This window comes from Mastigoproctus giganteus, chromosome 8 (assembly GCF_048544385.1).
Source record: "Mastigoproctus giganteus isolate SK-2022 chromosome 8, ASM4854438v1, whole genome shotgun sequence".
NCBI lineage: Eukaryota > Metazoa > Arthropoda > Arachnida > Uropygi > Thelyphonidae > Mastigoproctus > Mastigoproctus giganteus.
In genome coordinates this window covers 64,159,012-64,183,652 of record NC_143582.1, presented here as the reverse complement: position 1 = coordinate 64,183,652, position 24,641 = coordinate 64,159,012, and the positions used below count along the sequence as shown (strand labels likewise).

The 24,641-nt window shown below is 34.8% G+C and overlaps 1 protein-coding gene across 1 annotated transcript in view; it reads left to right on the top strand.

Annotated features, from left to right (window-relative positions):
- The window catches only part of LOC150081576 (uncharacterized), a 302,450-nt gene that overhangs the window by 27,853 nt on the left and 249,956 nt on the right, over window positions 1-24,641 (top strand). Inside the window, exons 5-6 of the mRNA XM_090380248.1 lie at window positions 2,365-2,438; window positions 15,240-15,445. Of these exons, the coding sequence (XP_090236374.1) occupies window positions 2,365-2,438; window positions 15,240-15,445 (280 nt within the window). The remainder of the gene's footprint in view (window positions 1-2,364; window positions 2,439-15,239; window positions 15,446-24,641) is intronic.

Below are 24,641 nucleotides of genomic sequence, written 5' to 3'. Positions count from 1 at the left end.
TTCTAGGAAAAATGATATATCTCTTTTGGGGATTATCCTAACTTCTAATCTCTCTCTTGGCACAAGCACATTACAAATATTGCTTCCTCTGCATCTAAAAAACTTGGTTTTCTCTTTTGGCGTTACTTTTCTTCCAAACAGCTGCTCACTCTGTATAAATCGCAAATCCGCCCTGCCATGGAATATTGTTCCCGCATCTGGGGTGGTGCCCCCCAAAACCTCTCTCAGACTTCTTGATTCCATTCAGAAGAGGGCAGTTAGGTTAATTAATGATTCATCTCTAACAGAATCTCTCCACTTGCTTTCTCATAGACGTACTGTTTCTGCTGCATGCCTCTTCTACAGATACTTCCATGGGCACTGTTCTTCAATTGGCTTCTATAATTCCCGCTCTCTCTCTCTCTTTCAAAACAGTCCGAACATGTGCTGCCACCAGCCAACATCCATTTACTGTCCAACTTCAAACTCACAGAACCAATTTTTCATCTTCCTCATTTATTCATTCAACTGCCGTTTTCTGGAACAACCTTTCCTCTACGTATTTCCTGAAAATTACAATCTACAGAAGTTCAAGTCCAGTGTCAACAAATATCTTCTTTCGTCTTCTCAACCTCCAACCCAAGCACGGTACCAAGTACTGTAGGTTCTAATACCTCTCGTGTTTGGGGTTCACAAAAAAAAAAAAAAAAAAAAAAGGCTGCAGTTATAGTTCAAATGCAGCATTGGTTTTTAAGGGGAAATCTTGCCTGACCAGTTTGATTGGATACTGTGAGGTGGACACGAAGGAACTGGATGCAAAAAATAATTTTAATATCATATACATGGATTTCTGGAAAGCATTTGATGCTGTTGCACATAAGACTGCTGTAAAAATTGGAGCAGTATGGAAATAAAGGAAAGTTGCTGCTATGGATAAAAGGATGGTTGAGTGGGAAAAAATAGATAGTGGTAATGAATGGACACTACTCATCGTGGAGCAGTGTCCATTAGTGGAGTGCTTCAGGTTCAGTGTTGGGACCATTGTTCTGTATATTTATCAATGTCCAAGTTTGCAGATGATACAAAGGTCGGCAGAGTGGTTAATGACAGTATGCTTTTGCAATGGGATCTAGAAAAGTTGGGCAGATGTGCTGATCAATGTAAATTGAAGTTTAATATTTATAAATGCAAAGTACTGCATGTGAGTAGCAGTAACCTCAGAGTAACATACCAACTGTGTGGTACTACACTCAGAGTAGTGGAAAATGAGAAAGATCTGTGATAATTGTACAGTCAGATATGAAGTTTCTTGTGCAGTGTAGACAGGCTGCTAGGTCAGCTCATGGGGCTTTATCAATGATATGCAGGAATTTTGCTAGCGGCAATAAGGAGGTGATTAATCCATTGTATAAGGCAATGGTCAGGCTATATCCTGAGTACTGCATACTGGTCTGGAGGCCTCATTTTAGGAAGGATGTGGTGCTGCTGGAATGAATACAGAGAAGGCAATGAGATTGGTGAGCGGAACAGGGTGCTCTTAATAAGAAAGGCTTCAGTTCTGTAAATTGCATCATCTGTAGACCAGGCATCTATGAGATGATCTAATTGAGGTGTTTAAGGTTTTGAATGGACTGAACAAGCTCACTGCTGATGGGATTTTTCCTCTCGCTCAGACCACACATGAGGGTTAACAAATTCAAGTTGAGGAAGGACGATTGCAGAATAGATGTGTGGAATTTGTCTTTAGCTAGTGGGTGGTTTATTGTTGGAACAAATTTCTGTCTCTTGTTGTGGAAGTTGATAGTTTAAATAAATTTAAGGAAGAACTAGACAAACAATTGGAAGGAATGAATAGGCGAAAAGTGTCATATGTTTTTTTTTTTTTTTTTTTGCTAATGCTGTATTGGCTTTCTTCCTTGCATCATTTACCACTGCTAATGCTACTCTGATGCATGTAAGGAGAGACTGCCCAAAAAACAATTGAACTTGTCACTGCTTGGAAGGTCAAATGGCAGAAAGTATTGGATGACATTTATAGAAACTGGTGGTGAGTGTTTGACAGAAAATAGAGGCTGTCATGAAGGCTAAAGGTTTCAGCACATATTATTAGTTTTCCTGTAAATAAGTGTTTACTTTAGATATGCAAGTGCCTGGATATCAATGATAATGCAGTGTATAATTTGAGAGGAAATATACTTTTTATATCGGGGAATGAATATCTATCTCCAAGGGGATCATTTTCCCCCTTCATTAATAATGTTCCATTGATATAAAACTTTGGTATTTATAAGATGCTGATATCACGGTGTTTAAAATTCTTCATCAAGCACAGTAATTCAGTTAGATAATCTAAGCATAGGAGTAAAATATTTCTTTTCTTTTCAGCTTAATTGAGCGGACAATAAGTGAGACAGTTACCGAACACCTTTTTGGAAAAGACAGAAGCTTTGATAATGAAGGTGATTTGGCTAGCTTATTTTTGTGACATATACAGATTTTATTTTTATTTCAGGAAAAACTTTTTGGTTTATAAAATTATGCTTACAGTATGTTCTAATGCTGGACCTTTAGTGAATGGATTGCATTAATTATTATTTGTAATTTTTTATTTTATAATTAAAAATTTTAAAGTTTAATAATCTTGTCTTATACACATTTTTAATGAAACAAAAATTCTTAATAGTATTTAAAATAAGAAAACTCCTTTAATATAAAATATATGTAAGGATTAGTTGCTTCCATTTTCCTGTTTATAAAGTTTGATAAGGGATCAAAATTAAATTTTTAAATTTCACGCCTTTATTTCTATTTATATATTATGTATATAAGGAGAAACAAGCACAAACTTTTATTAATTCTGCCAAATAAAAAAAAAACAAAAAAAACTGGATAAATATAAGGTATATGCATGAAACTGTCAGGCACTTCCCTTTTCAAGTGCCACACACACACACACACACACACACACACACACACACACACACACACACACACACACACACACACACACACCAGGTTGTTATAAAATAAATTTCCCCATTCAGGAGACCCTAGTGTCCAAACGGTTAGAGATAGTGCTGTGAAAATCGCTGAGTATGTCAATTAGAGTATGGGGAAGCTATTTGTAGAAGGGAAAAAAAAATAGTTCAAATTTCTGCCACCAGGAAAGAAATTGGCACTGTAAACATGAGATGGAATAATTAACTTAGGATTAGATTTTAATACTTAGAAGGAAGAAAACTTAGAAATCTACAGATATTGTTCTATGTGCTTTTCTTCATTTGAGATGACATTCTGAAAACGGAGGACTGCAATTTGCCACCATGGTAAACTCTGTCTTTCAGGTATCCCTATAGCCAGAAATCACAGGGATTGAGATCTGTGATCCGGCTGGCCAGAACTGCGGAAAGTCTCTAGAAATGATGTAATCATTTCCAAATGTTGAACGGAGCAGTTCCTTCACTTGTCGACCAATGTGGGAAGGGGCACCATCTTGCACAAACACTATGGTCTCCAAGCATTGCCTTTCTTGCAGAGTAGGAATAATGTGATCTCTTAGAAGAGTGCAGTACCATGCACTAGTTGCCGTAGACTCTTCAAAGAAAAATGGTCCAATTATAAACTCTGCTATGAATGCACACCATACTGTAATGTATGGACATTGTAGTGATCTTTCATGCACAGCAGATGGACGAGAGGTTCTCCATATTTGGCAGTTTTGTGCATTTACAGCCCCATGAAGAATGAAATGTGCCTCATCAGACTACAAAATCATTTCAGCTCATGTATCGTCAAGTTCCATACAAGTCAGAAATCATAGAGCAAAGTATATTCGTTGTTGCTGATCACAAGACTTTAGTTCTTGCACTACGTGAACTTTATACAGGAACTAGCATAAAATTATTCAAAGCACTTTATGCACAGTAGACCATGGAAAGTTCAAGTCTCCTGACACAGCTCTGGCACTACTGACTGGTAGTGTTTTGCATTCTGATCTGGAGTTCATTGCAACTGTCACTGCCCGTGCCCACCAAATACGGAGGATGCGGAAAGGTCAGGGAATGACTACCGCATATCCCCGGAGCAATATGGCCTTAGTTGCTAATGCTCCTAAACACCAAATAACAAACGAACAAAGCAACTGCCACTTCATCCACTACCTCCATTCTGATATATGTTCGTCCCCTGCCTAGAATTACACCTAACTCCCCAGTCACTTCAAATATCTTTATTAGTTTTTGAAGCCCCCACTGACATCAAGGGTTCTTTATGCAAACCTTTAAGTTTCCAATATTCACGTAGTGCTGCATTAGCATTTCTATTATTCTGGTAGAACAGTTTTACTAAAAGAGCGCATTCCTTTTTTGTAAGAGCCATAATGGCTATTAATGGTGGCATTGGCCTTTCTGCTTTTATCAAACAGGATGTCATTTGTGTAAGCAGCATGCATGTCTTGAAGTAAATAACTTTTACATATGTGCAGCGCCGTTTCCCCCTGACGGAAATTTGAACTAATTTTTTTCTTCTACAAATCACTTCCCCATACCCTAAAAGACATACCCACTGATTTTCACAGTGCTAACTCGAATAACTTTTACACTGGGGTCTCCTGAATAGGGAAACTTATTTTATAACCACCCGGTATATATGTACATGTATGTATGTAGATAGATAGATATTACTCTTAGTCATTTCTGTTTTTGAGAAAGTGGAGTACCTATTTACTTCACAGCTGGGAATAAACTCTGTCAAGAGTTCTCATCTACTTACAGGTACTTACTCTTCAAAATTTTTGAAGGGTTTCCTTCAAGAATCAGAAACTGTTTACAGAGTTTCAGAGCACACTGTTGGGAAACCTTAAACTAGAGCAGTATTTCAACATGCAATCAAGATATAAATGTCAAGTGTCATCTGTGAGGTGCTGCATACCTACCAAGCATAAAAAGTTGCAAAAACCAGCACACAGCATCTGTGAGGTCCATCTTGAACTAATAATGCTGAAAAGTTTTCTCATAAGACACCTGATAGGTCCTGCTTGCCTGTTGCCAGGTTAATTATGTTAAAAAAGAGAGTGTTGTTCATGCTCTTGGAATGGTTATAGAGAGAAGTGTTAATAACTTCATTAATATTTCAGCCACACATGGTACTCAGTTTAAAAAAATATGAATATTTAATATTTATGATAGTATGCCTTATCCTCATGTCGATCACAGATTGCTTTGTCACACAGAAAATACCTTTGTAAATTTTACAACAGGTGGAAATTAACCAACTGTGTTTCTTTTTTCAGCAGATATCTGATTACTTAATCATCTGTCTCTCAGATGATTAAGCATTCAGAATACAAGTAATATAAGATTGTGTTATTGATGTGTATACAATAATATTGTTGTATTGATGTTTATGCAGTAATATTGTTGTATTGACATTAATATTCTTAGTAGTGGAAAATGATGCCAGGAAAGCAAGCTTATATAGCATCGGACAGGGGGGGTGGGGGGAACATCCCATCTAATACTTTGTCTGCTACTTTCTTAAATGTATTCATGTTAACCACTTTAGCAAAACAACTTGGTGGTATATACAAGTCACTCTGGCTGAATGCAAAATTTCACACGTGTCCTACCGTGTGGCCATCCTTTTTATATTTAAGTGTATGCCCCTTTATGTGTGTTGTTGGAGAAAGGGTAAGAATGGCATCAGCATTTAGTTTACTCAATCCATACAAAGTTTCAAACACTTCAGTCAATTCGATTGATACATCAGTGTGCCCATAAGTTGTGCTAGCAGCCTCTCTGCATTGCTCAGGACTATCATTTCAGACCCTACAATTACACCTAGATCTCTTTCATTCTCCACCACATTGAGAGTGGCACCATCTAATTGGTATGTTATTCTGGGATTATATTCCCCTTGAATTTATCAATGTTAAACATGATTTTCCATTTCTCTGCATAATTTTTTCTAGGTTTCATTGCAGTACTATACCTTGATTATTGTCATTAACCACCTTGCAAACCCTTGTATCGTCTGTACACTTAGACAATAAGCTTGATATACCCTCATCCATATTGTTGACAAATATTGAAAACAACAATGGGGCATTGACCCCCAAGGAACTCCACTAATAACATTAATCCAAGGAGATCAGTGCTCATTTATTACCACTGTCTGTCTTCTACAGTTTAACCTAGCACCCAGTTATAACTGGTTTACTTCTGGTATTCCCATCACTAAAAACTTTTCATGGTAAATGTAGATGCAAAATATTTATTTAGTTTGTCAGCAAACTGAACAGGGTCATCAATATTTATACTATTTATATCTAGTAAACCAATGTGATTTATCCCTTTCCTTCTAGTGTTAACTTAAGCAGCGAATTCTTTGCTACTTTTTTTTTGCATTCCTAGCCAAAATCTTTGAATAATCTGCTTTAGTTTGTTTAACCCCTTTAGTGAGTTGATTTCAGAGTAGATCGTACTTACTGCAGGCATCTATGTCCTCTGATAATTTATATTCAAACTATGCATTTTTCTTCTGCAATTAGTGTCATCAGTTCGGCTAACTTCCATTTAGTTACTGAGATACTGTTCATACCTTGAACAGTATCTTTGTTGTTTTAAAAACTTCGTGGCTTTTATGATTAGTTCCCAGAATGTTTCCCATTTAGAATTTTCAGTTAGTAATATCAGGAGTTGGTCTCACTGAAAGGAATTTAAAAACTACAATCTCTTCCCTTTACTGTTAATAGTAGTCTATATCTCTAAGCAGATCCCGCATCAATGTATTATGATGACTGTTGCCTTCTGGCTCTTTCATCTATAGATTCTTAATACATGAGGATTCACTGCTGATAATCAAATCAAGAGTATTGTTTTCTCTTGTTGCATCTCTAACATGCTAATGTATAAAGCAGTCATCCAGTAAATCCACAAAAGCCTTGCTACTGTATGAGTGATCAACCCACAAGTTATAGTCAGTATCTGAGAAGTTAAAATCCCCCTTTATAAGACATTCTGATTTTCTGGCCCACTCGTTTTTCTATGCAGTTCTTTAACATGCTTGTCAGTTACTTGTCCCATAACAGACTGCTATTCTGATTTTTGATTTCCTACTCTGTATGATACCAAACTGACTCAACATTGCACTGGCAGTTTCAACTGGACATACTACCTTAACAAAAGCAGCACCTGTTATTCTGTGTGTTTATTAATCAGGAGCATAATCCCCTCTCCTACCCCATACCCACTATATTGACTATATTCAAATTCTGCATCCCTTATGTCTTAGTGGCACCATATTTATGATATTCATGCAATCTCTCTATTTGATGACTCACTGAACCAGTACTTCAGATTCATCAAATTGTTTTACTATACTTCTAACATTGGTATACAAGCAAATATATGTGCACCTTTTTTTTTTTTTGCTCTTAGTAACTGAAACATAGGCCATGTATTTGTATGTCCTATGAAGACCCCATCAGGCCTGGTAATCTCTGACACCCCACTTTCCAGGCTGCTGCATGTTCCTTAGAGGCAGCACAAGAATCACTTAGACCTCTGCTTGTAGCTGCTTTTATTAATCTGCATATCCCTCTAGGTTAGCAGTTTTCTGGCTCACCCGGCACTGCTGCAATTGCATCAGCCAGTATTCTTGAGTTCCTTGTATTTAAATGAATCCCACCCCTGTAGAAACATTGTCATGTTAAAAAGCAAAACCAATGCTGAGAAAAATTCTGTCCCATTGGATAGAATTTTTTTTCAGTATGCCTAAGTCTTTCTAGGACCATATTGATTGACAAGGCATTGTGTACTCCTGCTGTGTATGGGCACAGTTGGAAACGCTTCAAATTTAATTTTAACTTGGTGACTTTTTCTCAACATTGCTCTGTATCTGTTAAGTAACTCCTATTCTTAATGTCATTAGTACCAATGTATACAACAGTATCACCTTTTGTGTTCTTAAAGAAGATAATTGCTCTATCAGTGGTGTCCAGCCTTTTCTCTTACAGGGGCCATATTCAGAGCTAGATTTGTTTCGTGGGCTGCACTGAGTGATTCGAGAAAAATTAGCGTGGTACATTTTCATGAAGTGTACTGCACGCACACTTTTTCACAGCCACAAAGGTCAAGCAGAAGATGCGCCATAATTGGTGTCCGGGAAAATTTTGATAGTACTCATATACAAGCGCCTCTGGTTGGACATGCGCATATTTGATACAAAAAATACATAAAAGAAACACAATTCACTAACCAACACGTGGCTTCGTAACTTCAACACTCACATATTTGCTGCAATAGATGGCACAGGCTTTTAAATTCATTTATTTCCACTTATTTTCGCATCGAATGTTCACGGTTCTTCAAATAATTAACAAAATTTAAAATGCTGTTTTAGTTGACTTTCTGCACAGGCCGTAGGTTGGACACTACTGCTCTACTTCATTAACTTCAGCTTCCTGGCCGTCATGTCCTGTCCTATTCAGTAGAATCACTAATTATAGCCATTTCCTGTGGGACCAGCGACATCCACTGTAGAGGATGTGCTTGTGTTGTCTGATACTGGAACGTGGGATAAGCTGGACAGCTGTTCTTGATGAATCCTTTTTTTTATTCCTTCAAGGACATCGGCCCATATTTTAAAGTCCTCAAATAAGCCTATAATAATGCTGAATTTGTTCTTTTTATATTCTTTACAGTGAACATGCACAGAGGCATTCCCCCCCTTTTCCCTTGACAGTATCCTATCCAGCTAAAGGGTGCTTTGTAAAGAGGAAGAAGTAGTGCACATAATATAATCCTGATTCATAGAAGAATTGCTAAGGGCAGTTCTACCCTGAACCAGAGCATTCCCACTACTTTGAACCCTTTGCTTTGCTGTTCTTATCTCTGACAGGATTTTAGTCAAAATTTAATTTAAAAATAACACACAAAACTAAGAGATAAGAAAATAATAACACCACACAATTCTCAGCTTATTTTATGTATTGTGATACAGTTGCATTATAAAAAATCACATTTTATTGCTATAAATTTATAGACTATGAACTTAATAAAAACACTTAAAATTAATGTTGACATAGAAGAAAACTGAGTAGCATTTATATTGTTCTTATATCAATACAGTGGTGGCAGAATTTGATTGCTCTCATATTCATACAATAACAGTGATGGCAGAAGTCCTAGTTTTTTAATCAGTTTGAAAAGCAACTAAAGAACAAATTCACCAACTTTATCAGATGGTGAACATAACAGCTGCACCACACATTTTAAACAATAGATAACAAAATCAATAATTTTTAAGAAATTAAGAAAATTCCACTTAGCAGCTCTCAGAAAGCAATTCAATCACAGCTGCCCTCAGTATCACCATTGTGTGATATTACTGATATATCACATAAACCAAATAAAAAAACAAGATGCTAATATCTTAAGTATTGTTACATACTTTAATGGATTAACTGTAAACTGTGTTCTGCAAATATAACTAATGAAAGGGCACATGTCCTATTAGTTACGCAAAATTTATTAATTTTTACATTTTAATTACTATCATAATGTTCATATTTTAATAATTGATAATAAGGCAGTTGACAAATTAGTCACGGAGTTTAATACTATTCTTCACGTTAGAGTCTCTTTGGTAAATTATATTTGTTCTTATCAGATTTTATTCTGGTTTGCAAGTGATCAAGGCTCTGGTAACGGTGCTATAATGTTATTGTGGAATAGCAAAACATTTTATCAGGGTGTAAAGAGTGTAAGTAATTTGAATTAATCACAACAGATCTTCCCCATGGAAAGAACTATTCATTCGAAGTAATTAGATCATTTCTCATTGAACTTTTTCTACTTCAGTAATATTATAAATGTCATAAAAATAGAATGTTGTATTTATAACTGGGTGGTTGTTTCTTATGAAATTCACTTTGTATGAAATTTAATTTTTTTATAAAATTAAAGTAAAAGCAGTTGCTTTTAATTTAATTGAATAAATAGCATAGAGGTTTATAATATGTGCAAAACTTGCCTCCTTAATTCTAGTTTAATTTTTTACACTGAAGTTAAGACTAAAATTATAAAATTTTAGAAGACTGAAATTCATATTTTCATTGTATGATTTTAATTTTGATTATTAAAAAAAGGTGTGCCTTTTCTCTAAGTAGGATATTTTTAGTTGTTGGTTGCATTTACATAAAATTTATATATTGTCTTTACCATGGCTTTCTGTTGATATGTGTATAACAACTTGATTCCCAGTGGATGGATTTTCACAAAAGTTTATATTTGTCTTTTTTTTTTTAAAAGTGTCAAGCCATCCCAAATTTCATTAAAATCTGATAAATAAAAATCGAACAGTTATTATTTTTTATACATATCACATAGCTTATCCACATATTGTATATTACTATGTTTGTTGCAATGTGCTTATTAAAGGAATTAAGTACAAATATTTACCTATGATTTTTCTTATTTTACTTAGGAACCTAATTAATTAATTAATTGTTCATTAAAACGAAAATTTATAAGATAAATCTTTACTAATTTGCTAGAGATGTGCCTTCCAAAAGCCAGCAGTTAAGTGTTACCACTTTTATTATGTTATCAAATGTGTAGCGAATGAACAGTGAGATTTCATTACTACCAATAACATATATGTTAGAAGGACTTCCTGTGGTAGACATCAGACAAAATGTGAATACAATTTAGTATCTTCTCTAAAGTGGGACTATGATTTTTTTGAAAGAATATGAATGTGAGTGCTGATTGTTTCTGTATAATTTACTGCGTAATGTAGGAACGACAAATCCTTCGATATGATGTGTCATAATAAAGTTACCAGACTGGTGCAATAAAAAGAACACAAAGTGAAAGAGCTCAAAAATTGTTTTATTTTATTCAAAGTAATCATTGAGTAATCACCTGATTGAGTGCACTTATTACACCATTCTAGAGGTTTCTGAAAAGAGTCAGCAAAGGTGTCCACAGAGATGATGTTTGGTTTGGTGGCTATGTTTTTATTTATGTCCTTAACATCCTGAAATCTCTTTTCTTTGAAAGTAGTTTTCACCTTGGGAAAGAAGAATAAATCTGATGGTGCTAGATTAGGAGTGTAGGTGGATGGTTGAGCTGTAGTGCCACATTTTATCAGAAATGTCTTTAGATCAAGTGTGGAGTGAGTGGGGGTGTTGGGCAATATGAACCAGCTGCCTTTATCTTGAAATTGCAACCTCACCGGAGAATGCACTTCAATAGCTTTTGAAGCACCTATATGTAGAATGCCACATTGACTCTGAAATCTCCTTTTTTTTTTTTTTTTTCATCTAAAAAAAGAAATAAAAATAAAATACTGTATTATCCTTCCCCCCCCCTCCTCAGATGAAAAATTTTAATCTTGATGTAAAGCTTAATAAACAAAATGATAATTCATGCTCATACTCTTGGGTCATCATCTTACTCAGCCAGGCTTTGGAGTCTGCAGAACAGCCTTGCTAAACTCAATTTTTGTGAGACAGGCATTAAGGCAAATGCAAATTCTTACCAGATGGTGAGTCTTCTGAGGACTTTGAACATATTCCCGAGTTACAACAGAACTCGAGAATATGTTCCAACTGCTTCTGTTGGAATGTGCAGCTGTTTGTTTGTTTGTTATTTGATTTTTAGGACCATTAGCAACTAAGGCCATATTGCTCCTGGGATATGCGGTGGTCATTCACTGACCTTTCTGCATCCTCTGTATTTGGTGGTCACAGGCTCGAACCCCGGTCTAATCAAGAATCGTGTGCTACACATTGCTGCTCCTGCCCACCTGGCTATGGAATCGCCTTACGTGCAGCCCGAAAAAATAAGGCATGGGTAATTGTACAAAACCTGCTGTGGATCCTCATGGGACAAACAAATATATGTGCTGAGTTAAGATTATTAAGAGATAAAACAGGTACATGTATACATGCTTGTAGCTCCTACCATGTATACATATAATGGTAGGAATATAGTAAATAAATTTGAATTTGAAGTATTCATTAAGTCATTGAATGTGGACATTGTAGTGATTTTGGAAATGTGGTGCACCTCAGAAATGGAATGCGGAATGTCAAAATGGTGACTACAATATGTATACAGAAAGGATAGACAGGACTGGGGCTATCTCCATTGGGTTGGCATTATTATCTTGGTTAAGAAGCACATTAAGTAGTTCAGTGTCACTTTGGTGTATTATAAGCACTGGAAAAAAAATTAAAGTAGGAGTATGTTCCAGACCAAATGACTGTGATGTATATAAAGCTTAGGTTAAGAATACGGACAAATAGAATGGGCTAGTAAATCAGAATGTCTAAAAATTGAGGGGGTTGATCTTAGCTTTTCATATATTGACTGGAGCTTGTGAGCTATTCACTCACACAGTAGCAGAGCAATTTTGGATGTCTTAGATGACAGTTTTCTCAGCTAGCATTTTAGAGAGGCAACAAGGGAAATCAATATTTCTGATCTAAGTATCAGAAGTGACTCCTTGTGTATTAAGATAAAGTAGATAAAGGAACTACTAGGTGGCACCAATCATAATATATTGATATGAATGAACATCAATTAAAGTGAAACGAACATCAATCAATTAAAGATATAATTATTGCCAAAGGTGAAAGGAAGGGATTTTGTTTTCATAAAAGTAGATATAAAATGGTCTTAGACAGTTGATGATATTACCAGCTGAAAATTTTAAATGGGAGAAGCATACGGGAAGTAATTGTAAAAACTATTAAAGTTTTTATGTATCTCAGATAAACTGATGAAGCCAGCAGCAGCAAAGAAAAATGTGTTGGATGATTATAAATTATCAGGGGCATGGAAACCTATAGTAAATATAAAGTAGTCTGGAGTCAAGTTGCTATGGAGGGTAGGAAAGCTAAGGTAGATTATGAGAAATTTTTAGGAAGTAGCAAACTACTTTTTCAAAATTTTTAATAATCAGTGAAAGTCCCATTAGATTGGGGATGTGCAGATGTCTATTTAGAAAGGGGCAACTATACTCACCTCACTGTTTGATTGAAAGTGAAGTAAGTGAAGTTATTCACATCACTCTTTGCAGTCAGAGTGAAGTGAGTAGCTACAGACCTTGAAGATTGATTTATGTTCCAGGAAAAAAAAAGTGAACTCAATGATTAAAGAAGTGCAGGATCATTCTGACAGGAATACAGTTAATGCAGCATTTTCAGCACAAATTTGTTAAGGGAAGATCTTGTCTGACAAATCTGATTAGCTAATATGAAGTAGCAAACAAAGAAGTTGGATGAAAAAAAAAAAATAAATAAAAATAAAATAATAATTTTGACATCATAAATTTAGATTTCAGTGAGGCTTTTGACACTGTTTCTCATGAAAGACTTGATTATGGTACAAATTGGAGCATTGTAGCATTAGGGGCAAGTTATTACTATGAATAAAGAGATGGTTGAGTGGCAGAAGAGAAAAGGTATTTATTAATGGGCACTGCTCTTCTTGAACCAGTGTTATTAATGAAGCCCCTCAGTTTTAGTGCTAGGCTCTTTATTGCTTTCAGTATTTATTAATGATATTGATATAGTCATGTCAAGCTGAATGTCTAAGTTTTCAGATAACAAACAAAGTAGGAACAAGAATGGCTGAGAAGTAGCATTTAACATGAGCAATTTTTTAAAAAAATTATTAAGTGGCATTTAACATGAAATGTATAATATTGATAAATATTGGGTACTACATATGGTAGCAGTGATCCCAGAATAACATACAAATTGGGTGGTACTGCACTCAATGTGGTGAGAAGCAAAAAAGACCTAGGGGTAATTGAATGGTCCAACACAGTGCAGATGGGCTACTAGGACAACTCATTGGTTTCTATAAGCGATATATAGGAAATTTTGCCAGTTGGCACAAGGAGAAGATTGTCCCATTATATAAGGCAATGATTAGGCTGCATCTTAAGTATACTATATAGAAGTATGAAGACCTCATTTTAAGAAAGTGGATCTTCTGGAATGATTTCAGAGGAGAGCAACATTGATTAGTCTAAGAGACACAAAAGACTTCATTTATGCAAATTGCAGCACCTGGAAACTAGGCATTGGTGAGGAGATGTGATTGAAGTGTTTAAGGCTTTGAAAAGATTGAACAAATTAAATGCTGATGATATCCGAACTCTTTCTCAGATATCATAATAGAAATAAACTTAAATTGAAAACAGATGGTTGCAGGATAGATGTGAGAAAATTTGTTTTCAAGCAGAAAGTAATTAAGTATTAGAATAAAAACTTCTATCTGGTGTTGTGGAAATGGGTAGTTTGATTAAATTTAAGGAAAGATTAAAAAAAATAATTAGGAGAAATAGAAAATTTTTTTTTGCTGATTTATAAGCTTGCCACTAATACTATATTATGTTTGCTGCCATTTATGACTGGCCTTGCCATATATGATTTGTAAAACTACAGGAGGACATTTTGAGTTATCTTTGAATATTGTAGTTACTGAATATGTAAGCAACAATGGTAAGGATAACAAATAAGCAAATTAATTCAATATTGATATGTCAGTATATTTTCTTATTTGTTATGTGTATTCTCATTCTGTATTTGTGTTAAGACAGTATATTTTAGCATATTTGTAATTTTAATTTCTTCGTGTGGTTCCATGAATTTCAGAAATTCAGTTATTTCTTCTTTTGAAAATGAAATTTGAAAATGCCACCCCCCAAGTGTTGAAAAAAGAACAATAAACTAAAAGTGTGCTAAAATACAGTAGGCACTCTCTAAAACCTGAAGCATCAGAGAGAATATGAATACAGTGTAACCTGAAATTAATTGGCAAGCCTAAAATATAGAGAAATATAGAGAAAATATGGAAATAAAAAATAAAGCATAACTCACTTTTGAAATCAAACTAAAATTGAACAGGTGAAATTAAAAGAACTAAATTAACAAAAATTTTAAGGGGACTGAAACAAATGAAGGAAAAACAAAAAACTGGCTATACTATATAACAGAGCAAATTAAAAATATAATTTCAAACTATATGAGTATAATTGACTAAAGATCATTACACTGTTTTGTTTGCAGTTTTGTTGCAGGTTGCTGTAGTGCAAGCATAACCTGTTGCACTTAGCTACAAAATTCATTGGCAAAAAGTGTAAATTTGGTTTATTATTATTATTATTTTTTTTTTTTAGTAACAGTTAAAAGAAAAAGAAATTATTATTTCTTTTTTTTTTTTATTATTTTTTCACTTTAGTAACTATTAAAAGAAAAAGAAAAGATCGGAAATTGCAAAAAACAGAATCGCCACCACAGTTCCATTCCAGTTCACAAGAAGCATTAGTAATTGATAATGAAGATCCGTCCTTACATTGGGGAAATAAGATTTGTCATTTTAATAATCATGATGAAATAGTTCTTGGTAATGAAAGTAGTGAAGATCATGATGTCCATTTATGTAAAGTAAGCAGCTGAAATATGAAAATTACTTAAATTTGAAACAGATTTGAATTATTTTATTTTTATTTCTAAACTTTTTACTGGCATCATTTGTATGTGGATGTATGTTTTGGTTTGCCATAATACAGACCGTAACATTTAATTGCATAACACTTTGAATTGTATATAATGCCTATTTGCATAAAAAGTAAAAATCACAAACTGTTCATGTTTCTATTACAAATTTGTTTTTTAATTGCACAATGCTTATTTGCATATAATGCTTTTTTTTTTTTTTTTTTGTATAACTGAGCTGAGTCAAATTTTGCTTTTTCTAACACATTTTGTAACAGTTAATTAAATGGTCGTTTTTTCTAAATACAGGTAACCCTTATATAGCATGGTAATTAGGTTCCTATAAAATCTTGTGTAGTCTGAAACCGTGTTATACACAGTGGTGGGCTTGCATGGGCTCGCAGGAGCCCATTTTTTTTTTTTTTTTTTGAAAATTTGCGAGCCCATTGTTGAAACGATCATTTATTTTACAAATGAAATCCTGAATGCAATTATTGAGTATCCAGAGCTGAAACTACAGTGGGGTGAGCGGGGCCCCATTCCCAGCATTTTACTGGCACAATCAATTGGCTATGTATTTTAAAATTGCTTCATTTTTTATTTAATTACAGTCGGACCTCTGTTTAACGAACTTAACGAACTTCTTTATAGCAAATTTTTTTTTGTTACCCCTTGGTAATTACGTTTAAAATAGTTTCCGTTGAATGAAGAAAATTTCCATGTAACGAACGGATTAGGAGAGATAACTTTGTATGCATTGTTCTCACCTCTAGCCTTTAGGCAATTTAAGTAGAAAGTGAGAATTAAGGGTGAAAAGGATTACCGTTTTGCAATGTTACTGGTGTCCGTAAAACCTATGCAGTCACATACCGAGAAGTCGCGCTATTCAATATGCTTTCCATAGCCAGTCAGAGGATTAAAAAGATTCCCGACATTGATAATAGCCTCTGGTCAACCTGCGTTGTGGTTCCCTTTACTCCGACAAACGGGCATATGTTTTTTGGAGAAGTGAGTGATCCATGACTTCCACTAAATTTCTCCGTCTATGTGTACATGGTCACAGTAGATGAATATTCGTGTGATTCCTACTTTTTGCATAGTATTCAAAGAAGTGACAGTAGCAACTAGAGGAGGGGGGGTTGAGGCAACTAAGATATTATATAAACTTTATGAAGATGAAATGTTGGCAGATTTTCAGACTTTGTCGAGCCTTTCAATGTGTAGAAAATGTTCAAAAATATAATGGCATACAGGCAATAATTAAAAAAAAAAAAAAAAAAAAAACTATTACCAACCTCCAAAAAACTAGCGCGAATTAAGGATGATTGCTAAAGAACTTGATGTGGAAACTGTAAAGATCGGTCATATGTTCAGGCCGTGATGTAGCTTGCGGATGGCGATTGTGGGTTGGAGGAATTTATCCGCTTTGTGCAAACGTTTTGAATCAGAAGTTAAATATTCTGGATTATTAATCCGACTTTTAATCTGGAATTTCTTAACCATTTAGCACTAATGATCGATATCCTGCAGGAACTCTCTTACCTTTCAGGAGCTTTATAGAATCACTATGGTAAAAGCAGATAAATTAATCATTCGAACTGTCAATGCAATTGCTAATTTGAAAATTTCTGAAGGAAATTATGAAGCTAAAGTTGAGAGCATGTTGGAGTTGAAAGAATTTGAAGGAATCAAAATCGAAAGTAAAAAAAAAAAATTACCTCATTCCAAGTTATTAAATGCATTATTTTATCCTTAAAGGATAAGTTATTAATGCAACAGGGCGATCTTAAATTAAAAAATAAAGAAAATTACGATAACGTTGAAAGAAATTTTATCCATATGCTACCCAAAATCGTGGAATGTGAAAAAAAACTTTCGTCTCGGTTACAAGACGGTGAAAACCGAATAAGAAATTTAAGTTTTCTGATAAAATATGAAATAAAAATGAATGATTTTAGAGATTTTGTCAAAGACAGTTTATCTTTAAAATCGAGTGAAGTTCCATTTTAATTTAGAAAGCCAGAAATCCCTTTGAAACCATTGCAATTAGCAGTGCTGAAGCTGAGTGAGGTTTCAGCATAATGAATAATATTGTGACAAATGAACGCATTGCAGATTATGATGACCATACATCTAAATGGAAAACCATTGCTTCAGTTTGATCCGGATCATTACGTCAAATCATTTCTCTGTAATCATCCCTCAGCTATTGAACAAAGCAGAAGATCGACAACAAATATTAATAAAGAAGTAAATTGGCAATTTTTAGAATAAATTTTTCTTGAATATTTGTGAAATAATTTTTTTTCATGAAATCTGTGATTTTTTTTGTGTATTTTTTCTAGAAAGTTTGTTTTTTACGTAATATTTGTTTTTATATTGCGCAATGTTTTGTGACAGTTTTTATGTTATTTGTGATGTGGGAAATATTTCATGTTAATTTTAATTCGCATTATTAAAATTTTAACACGAAAAAAATTTATCCATTATATTTCCCTAGTTGTTAAAAAAAAGACCAGTAAAAAAGTTGCACGTGTGCTGAGCACACGTGGTAGATGGTTTATGCAAAACATCCTTTTGCATTTTTCTTTTAGGAATTTTGATTTGTATATATTGATTACAAAATAAAAAAGAGCTTTTTTTTTATTGATCATTCACAGATTTTCATAATTTCTGGAAGACAAGATACAATGGATTTATGATAACTATAGTAAGAGATGTATACTTGCAAGTGCAATGTATCTAAATATCTCTGTAAAACAGCACCGATTGATGTACCCGATCGTGTATTTGAAGTGATATATGCAGCTGTTAGGGGAACCTAACAATGGAATGTAATGAAAATGCGAGACGAAAAAAAAAGAAAGTGATTACAAATATTTGTATTGTTGTAATCATACTTACTGCAGTAGTAACTTCAGGAAGCATGATTGTGATGTCATACTATTCAAAAATTCTAAAAAGTGAGAACTCCAGACACTATTGTATTCAGTTATCATCGTAAGGCGAGGCATGACAACCAGGTTTTTAAGTTTTCTTTTTCTTTTTCTTTTTTGATAGACCTAGAAACGTTTTACACATTCACTTATACGCATGGTTAAGGGGGGTAATAAGCCGCATCTATCCACCCCACTAAATCAACCCCTGACTCGAGATATCATACCGGTCACGAAAAATGCATCATGTGCTCAAATCACATTACTAGTAGTGCGAGCGTGGGAAGCGCCTCTAGTGGAAGCCGCTGATGACGTCACTTCCGTGACCGATCAAAATTACTCGGTAGAAAGTCGGAAAAACTGCAAGCCCATTGTTAAAATATTCACAGCTCACCACTGGTTATACAGCACTAAGAACTAGTACAAGAAGGGGGGGGGTTATAACTATCGGAAACTTAATTTTTATTAAAATTAGTAATAACAGAACAAATGTCTTACAAACTGTGATATATATATATGTATGCCAGATACGTGCATTTAATTTTTTTCTTCTTCATTGCTGCTAAGTACAAATGAGAATGTTTCCTCTGTTGCAGAATATCTTCACCTTCTGAGCTTTCTTCTGCACCATCTAGATTTCATGTATTTTCTGCTCTCTTTAAAAAATCAGTAATCTGAGTTTGTTTGCTTTTGCTTGATAGATATTTGTAAATTTCATGGAAAGGAGCTTAGCATTTTTGAAGCTCCCTTTTGAGCTTTGTGCTCCTTTCAGTCGAACGATCTGCATTCAAAAAATAATATTCTAATTGCTTGGATAAGTTTATGCCTTTCTGTATGCTTTTTAGTATAAAATTTGGAACTTCAGAATTTTCATATGCGCTATCATCCTCTGGATTGATTTGGTTTACCTCCAATGGCATTTCCACTAAATCCACTTCACCAGCCTCTTTTTTCTAATGGTAATTCTTGAATGTCTTCAGTAAGTCATATCATCAAAACCTTCCCTTCCTACAGACTTAGCAAGTTCTACTATCGAGCCAATTCCATTTTCTGCCGGTTCAACCATATTTCTTGAATGGACTGACTCTGGCCTTACATTTTTCCAACACTCATTTAATGTTGACTGTTTTACTTCTTTAAGCGATACAGCTATGATTCCGATACAGTCCACAATTGAAAAATATTTCCATGCTGCTATCACTTCAATAGATTTGGATTCAATTTTTTCCAAAATCCATTATAACAGTTTTCTGATATAATCAGTTTTAAAGGTAGATATAATGCCTCGATCTAATTGCTGAATTAAAGAAGTTGTATTTGGTATTAACCTAATACAACCACAGTTGTATTAGGTTAATACAACAGTTAAAAAAACAGAAAGCTGCATCAAGTTTTAAGGCATTAAAAGATCATGTAATGCTACTTATGTGAGGTAACATCAGGAGATTACATGATAAAATCTATGCTAGTTTATATATCCTCTAATCCTTGTGCAATGAAAGGTGTAAATAAAAACTAGCATCATGTAATCTCCTGATTTTACCTCACATAAATAGCGTTACATGATCTTTTAATGCCTTAAAACCTGGTGCAGCTTTCTGTTTTTTTGTAATAAACATTCTGTTGGGCAATTTTTTCCACCAAAGCTCTGTCTCATCGGCATTGAAAACTTGATGTGATGTGTATCTGTTCTCTTCAGTAATTTTTTGAAATTCCTCTGCATACTTCTTGGCAGCTTCATTATCAGCCGATGCACTTTCTCCTTGAATTCTTATGTTACCTAATGAGAAGTGGTTTTTAAATCACTCAAACAAACCTTTACTTGCAATGAACTCCGGGTTAACAGAACATTCATTTTATTTTAAATGGTTATAATTTTTTAGTGTCTTTTGTTTAATTACATTTCCGTCTAATGGGATCAGTTATTTACTGCTATCGTCAATCCAAATACTGAGTGCTTTTTCCAGTTATTGACGCTCGGGGATGAGCTGTCGTATTTGTGGAAATAAAAGATCCTGCAGTAACTGCAGTTCTAATTTTCTGTTCATTTGAATTTTTAATTTTTAACTTTTTGCAACATATGATACCTTTCCCTTTTTTATGACAATCCAAAATTTGTATCTTTGATTCTAGAGAAATGAAGTTTCTTTTGAGCAATGCTTTTTTTTTTTACTTTCCTTAGGCATAATTTAGGGCTGGAATTGAATTCACAACAAAGAAATTATTCCAATACAGTTCTTTTATGGTCTCAAACAAGCACAAGTTCAATAGCTCAGGTTGTAGTAACATGGGATTTCCCTAAAATAAAATAAAATATGGGGATTTCCCAATATTTTTTTTTGCATAACGACTAGTGAGTCAACAGCTGGGATTCACAAAAAAAACCAAAAAAAAAAAAAAAAACCGGAAATGTTGAAAAATTACATCCAACATAATATCAGGGTTTTCCCACATAAAAACTGAAAAATGCCACGTTGTGTGAGGATTGCTGCAATTTATCAATCATGTTAGAGCAAAACTGTGTTGTAGAAGAATGTGTTATGGGGGTGGGGGGGTTGCCTGTATATTGCATTAAAAACAACATTCATGCCACATTTTCCAGTCTACACATGTTTACTTTTTCAGATGTACTGATTAATTGTTTTCCTACAGTTTGATAAATTTTTTAAATCTTCTATGTTTTTAATTTTACATCAACTAATAGTTTTCAGTTTTCTGTTTCTTGAAGATGTTTCTCACACATAGACATAAATACAATGTGTCAGTGTTCCCACATTACATAAGTGCAAGGAACGACCATGTTGTAACAAGGTCGTTCCTTGTGTTGTAAATCAGCTCCATGTTGCCTTACAGTCAGTTGCACTTTCTTGACAGGCGCCTCCTTAGCCAGGTGGGAAGGAGCAGCAGTGCGTAGCACACGCTTCTTGATTAGACCGGGGTTCGAGCCCGTCACCACTAAATATGGAGGATGCGGAAAGGTCAGGGAATGACCACCGCATATCCCGGAGCAATATGGCCTTAGTTGCTAATGCTCCTAAAAACCAAATAACAAACAAACAAACAAACAAGCACTTTCTTGAATCAAGGACACTGAATGGGGAAGTTAAAACATGTTTTAAATATTTTATTTTTACCCAGTGAAGTCACAGAAATGGAAGGGCTTAACTCTTAGAGAGCAAGTCGCTGTTATCAAGGACTTGGCCAGTAAGCAGTCAAAAAATGAAATAGCAAGAGGAGGAGCGGCCCTGGAATTGGAGTGCTAAGAGCATGAGCATCGATCAGTTTATAGGAAATGCTAATCCAAGCAAGAAACAACAAAAAGAATCAACTGGAAAAGATATAGAAGTCCTATTTCATTGGTACACCCAAGCCTGTTCTCATAGCACTCCAATTTCTAGACAACTCCTTGTAAAAGCAGAAGCTTTAGCTAAGCAACTTGATATGCAAGGAATATTTAATTGACTTGTGATGAAATGGGGGTTCATTACTGTGGCCTCTCAGATGTTGGTCTCATGTTTGCAAATGAAAAATCATTTGGAGCCGAGGTTGAGCAAAAAAAAAAAAAAAAATTCCTTGTTGTACAACTTTAATTTAAAAAACTTATTGCGTGTCATTTAGTCACTTTGTAGACAATGTATTATCATTCTCATTACTATTTGTTTTGATGGGTTTACTTAAAGTTACTGTAAAATATATATTTTTTTGTTTGTTTTGTCTTCAGTAAATGAAAAGATATGAAAAATTTCTTTATGCTATTTAATAATGTATCATTACATAAACAAATCGCTATGTACATGGATATGGAAGATATTTATACTGCCCACACATTCATCTTTGGTGCTATGGCAACTGCTGATCCATAATCCTGTAAGGTTTCTTGAATAATTGGCCTCGAGTGCCAAGCGATATTAGTGACCACAGTGCCTCTTCATAGTGATTATCTGATACGCTTTACCATATATACGTTTCTCCTGAGTTTTGTAAGTCCATTAACTCTTGATTATTAGAATTAAATAGATTTATTAAAATAATATAACTTAGAAAGGAAAGTACCTTTCTTTAACCCCCTTTTTAGTACATACTAACCTTCTCTTCGCTTGAGTCACTAGGTGGCACCACTCTTGCCTCCACGTGGCAGGGCTGGTAACCTGGGAGAAAAAGATAATCTCCTTGGGCCAAAAAGAGAACATCATGACTCTGATTAATCAAACTCTGACTTATCTGGGCTGCCAGACACACCACTGACATCTAAAAAGAAAGATAGTTCCATTGCAGGAACTTCCAAACGCCAGAAAACTGAGACACATCCTGTTCCAACTTTATTGACAGTTCACTCAACTAGTGAAAATGCAATTGGAAAACTCTCACCATTCAGAGTCTAAAAGGAACTAGAAAGTAGAGCTGGATCTCCCAAGTCCATAAAGAGACTGAGGTCAGGAGATATTCTTATCAAGACCTCCAATGCCAAAAATTCTGAGTGACTTTTGAACATCAGTCTCTTTGCAGGTTTACCAGTAACTGTGACACCCCACAGATCACTGAACACCTCTAAAAGGAGTGATCTCAGACTGGAATTTATTAGATGTATCTGAAGAGGAAATGCTAGAACTCAAAGATCAGGGAGTAATTCAAGTAAAAAGAATCTCCACCAGGAAAGTTGGCAATCTGATCCCTAGACGAAATCTCATCTTGACATTTAACACACCACATCATCCAACATCCATTAAGGCCAGATATCTGGTATGCAATGTCAGGCCATATATTCCAAACCGACTACGGTGCTTCTGATGTCAAAAGTACGGGCATTCCCAGACAGCTTGCCGGGGAACTCCTACTTGTGCAAAGTGCGGTTCAATAGAACATGAGTGCGAAGCCTGTACTGTCCCTCAACCAATATGCCCAAACTTTAAAAAAGACCACCCTGCCTATGCTAAAACATGTGAGTGCTGGAAAAATGAAAAACTTATTCAGAAATACAAAACAAACCACAATGTTTCCTATTCAAGAAGCAAAGCGGATCATCTCACCACCAACCCATCCAAACAGACCTACATACGCCCAAATCACCAAAACATACCAGTTAACAGCAGTGCAAACTGAATTATCAGTACCCCCAAAAGAGTCTTTCTCAAATTACGTCAAAACTGTGTACAGTACAACCCAAACTCAGGCAGTCAATACACCAATATCCATACCAAGTGAAAAACTACATCCCTCAGATCAAGAATGCAAAGAAAAACAAATCAGAACTACCAGACATCAAGAGAAAATGGATATTAATGAAAAATCTGCAGATGACTGTATTCTAGAAATTTTTGTATTCTAGAAATTTTTGTCGGAGAAGACATGGACACGGGAAAGCCTTATCTTTCCAAAGAAAGATAAAAACAAAAGTGAAAATCAGAGAACTACAACGTAACAAGAAACAAATAATGAATACAATAATTCAGTGGAATTGTTGTGGTTTCCGTGCCAATATTGATGACATATATGATCTTACCTCTAAATATATGCCAGTGTGTCTCTGCCTTCAAGAGACGTATTTAAAACCTTCAGATACACCAAAACTATCTCTTTAGAAAAGACAGAACCCATCAAAATACTGCACGTGATGGTGTAGTGGTTTTAGTAAACCCACATGTTCCTTCCAATCTTGTCTCACTGAATTCTCCACTTGAGACAGTAGCTGTTTGTGTAGCTGCTGACATTCACATTACAATCTGCTCCCTATACATTCCACCAAGTGATATCGTCCGACAAAACAATCTAAATAGTCTCATTGCCCAGCTTCCCACACCTTTCCTTATTCTGGGAGATTTAAATGGACATCACACACTATGAGGTAACAATCACATAGATCAAAGGGGAAAACTAATTGAAAAATGTTTAGATGATAACAACCTTCTTCTTCTTCTAAATGATGGATCACTAACATATGTTCACCTTCCTTCTGGAACTAATACTGCAATAGACTTGCCCATCTGTTCAGCAACCCTATATATACTACTCTAAAGTGGACAATAAATGATGATCCTTTGCATAGTGATCATTTTCCCATAATAATTGATTTGATGAACAAACCCACTTATCAACCTACTAAAATTCTGCAGTGGCTTATTGATAAAGCAGATTGGCAGACCTATAAAACTCTAGCTAAATTTAACCTGGATATAATCCAAGAATCCCCAACCGATGAAGTGGTCGACTAT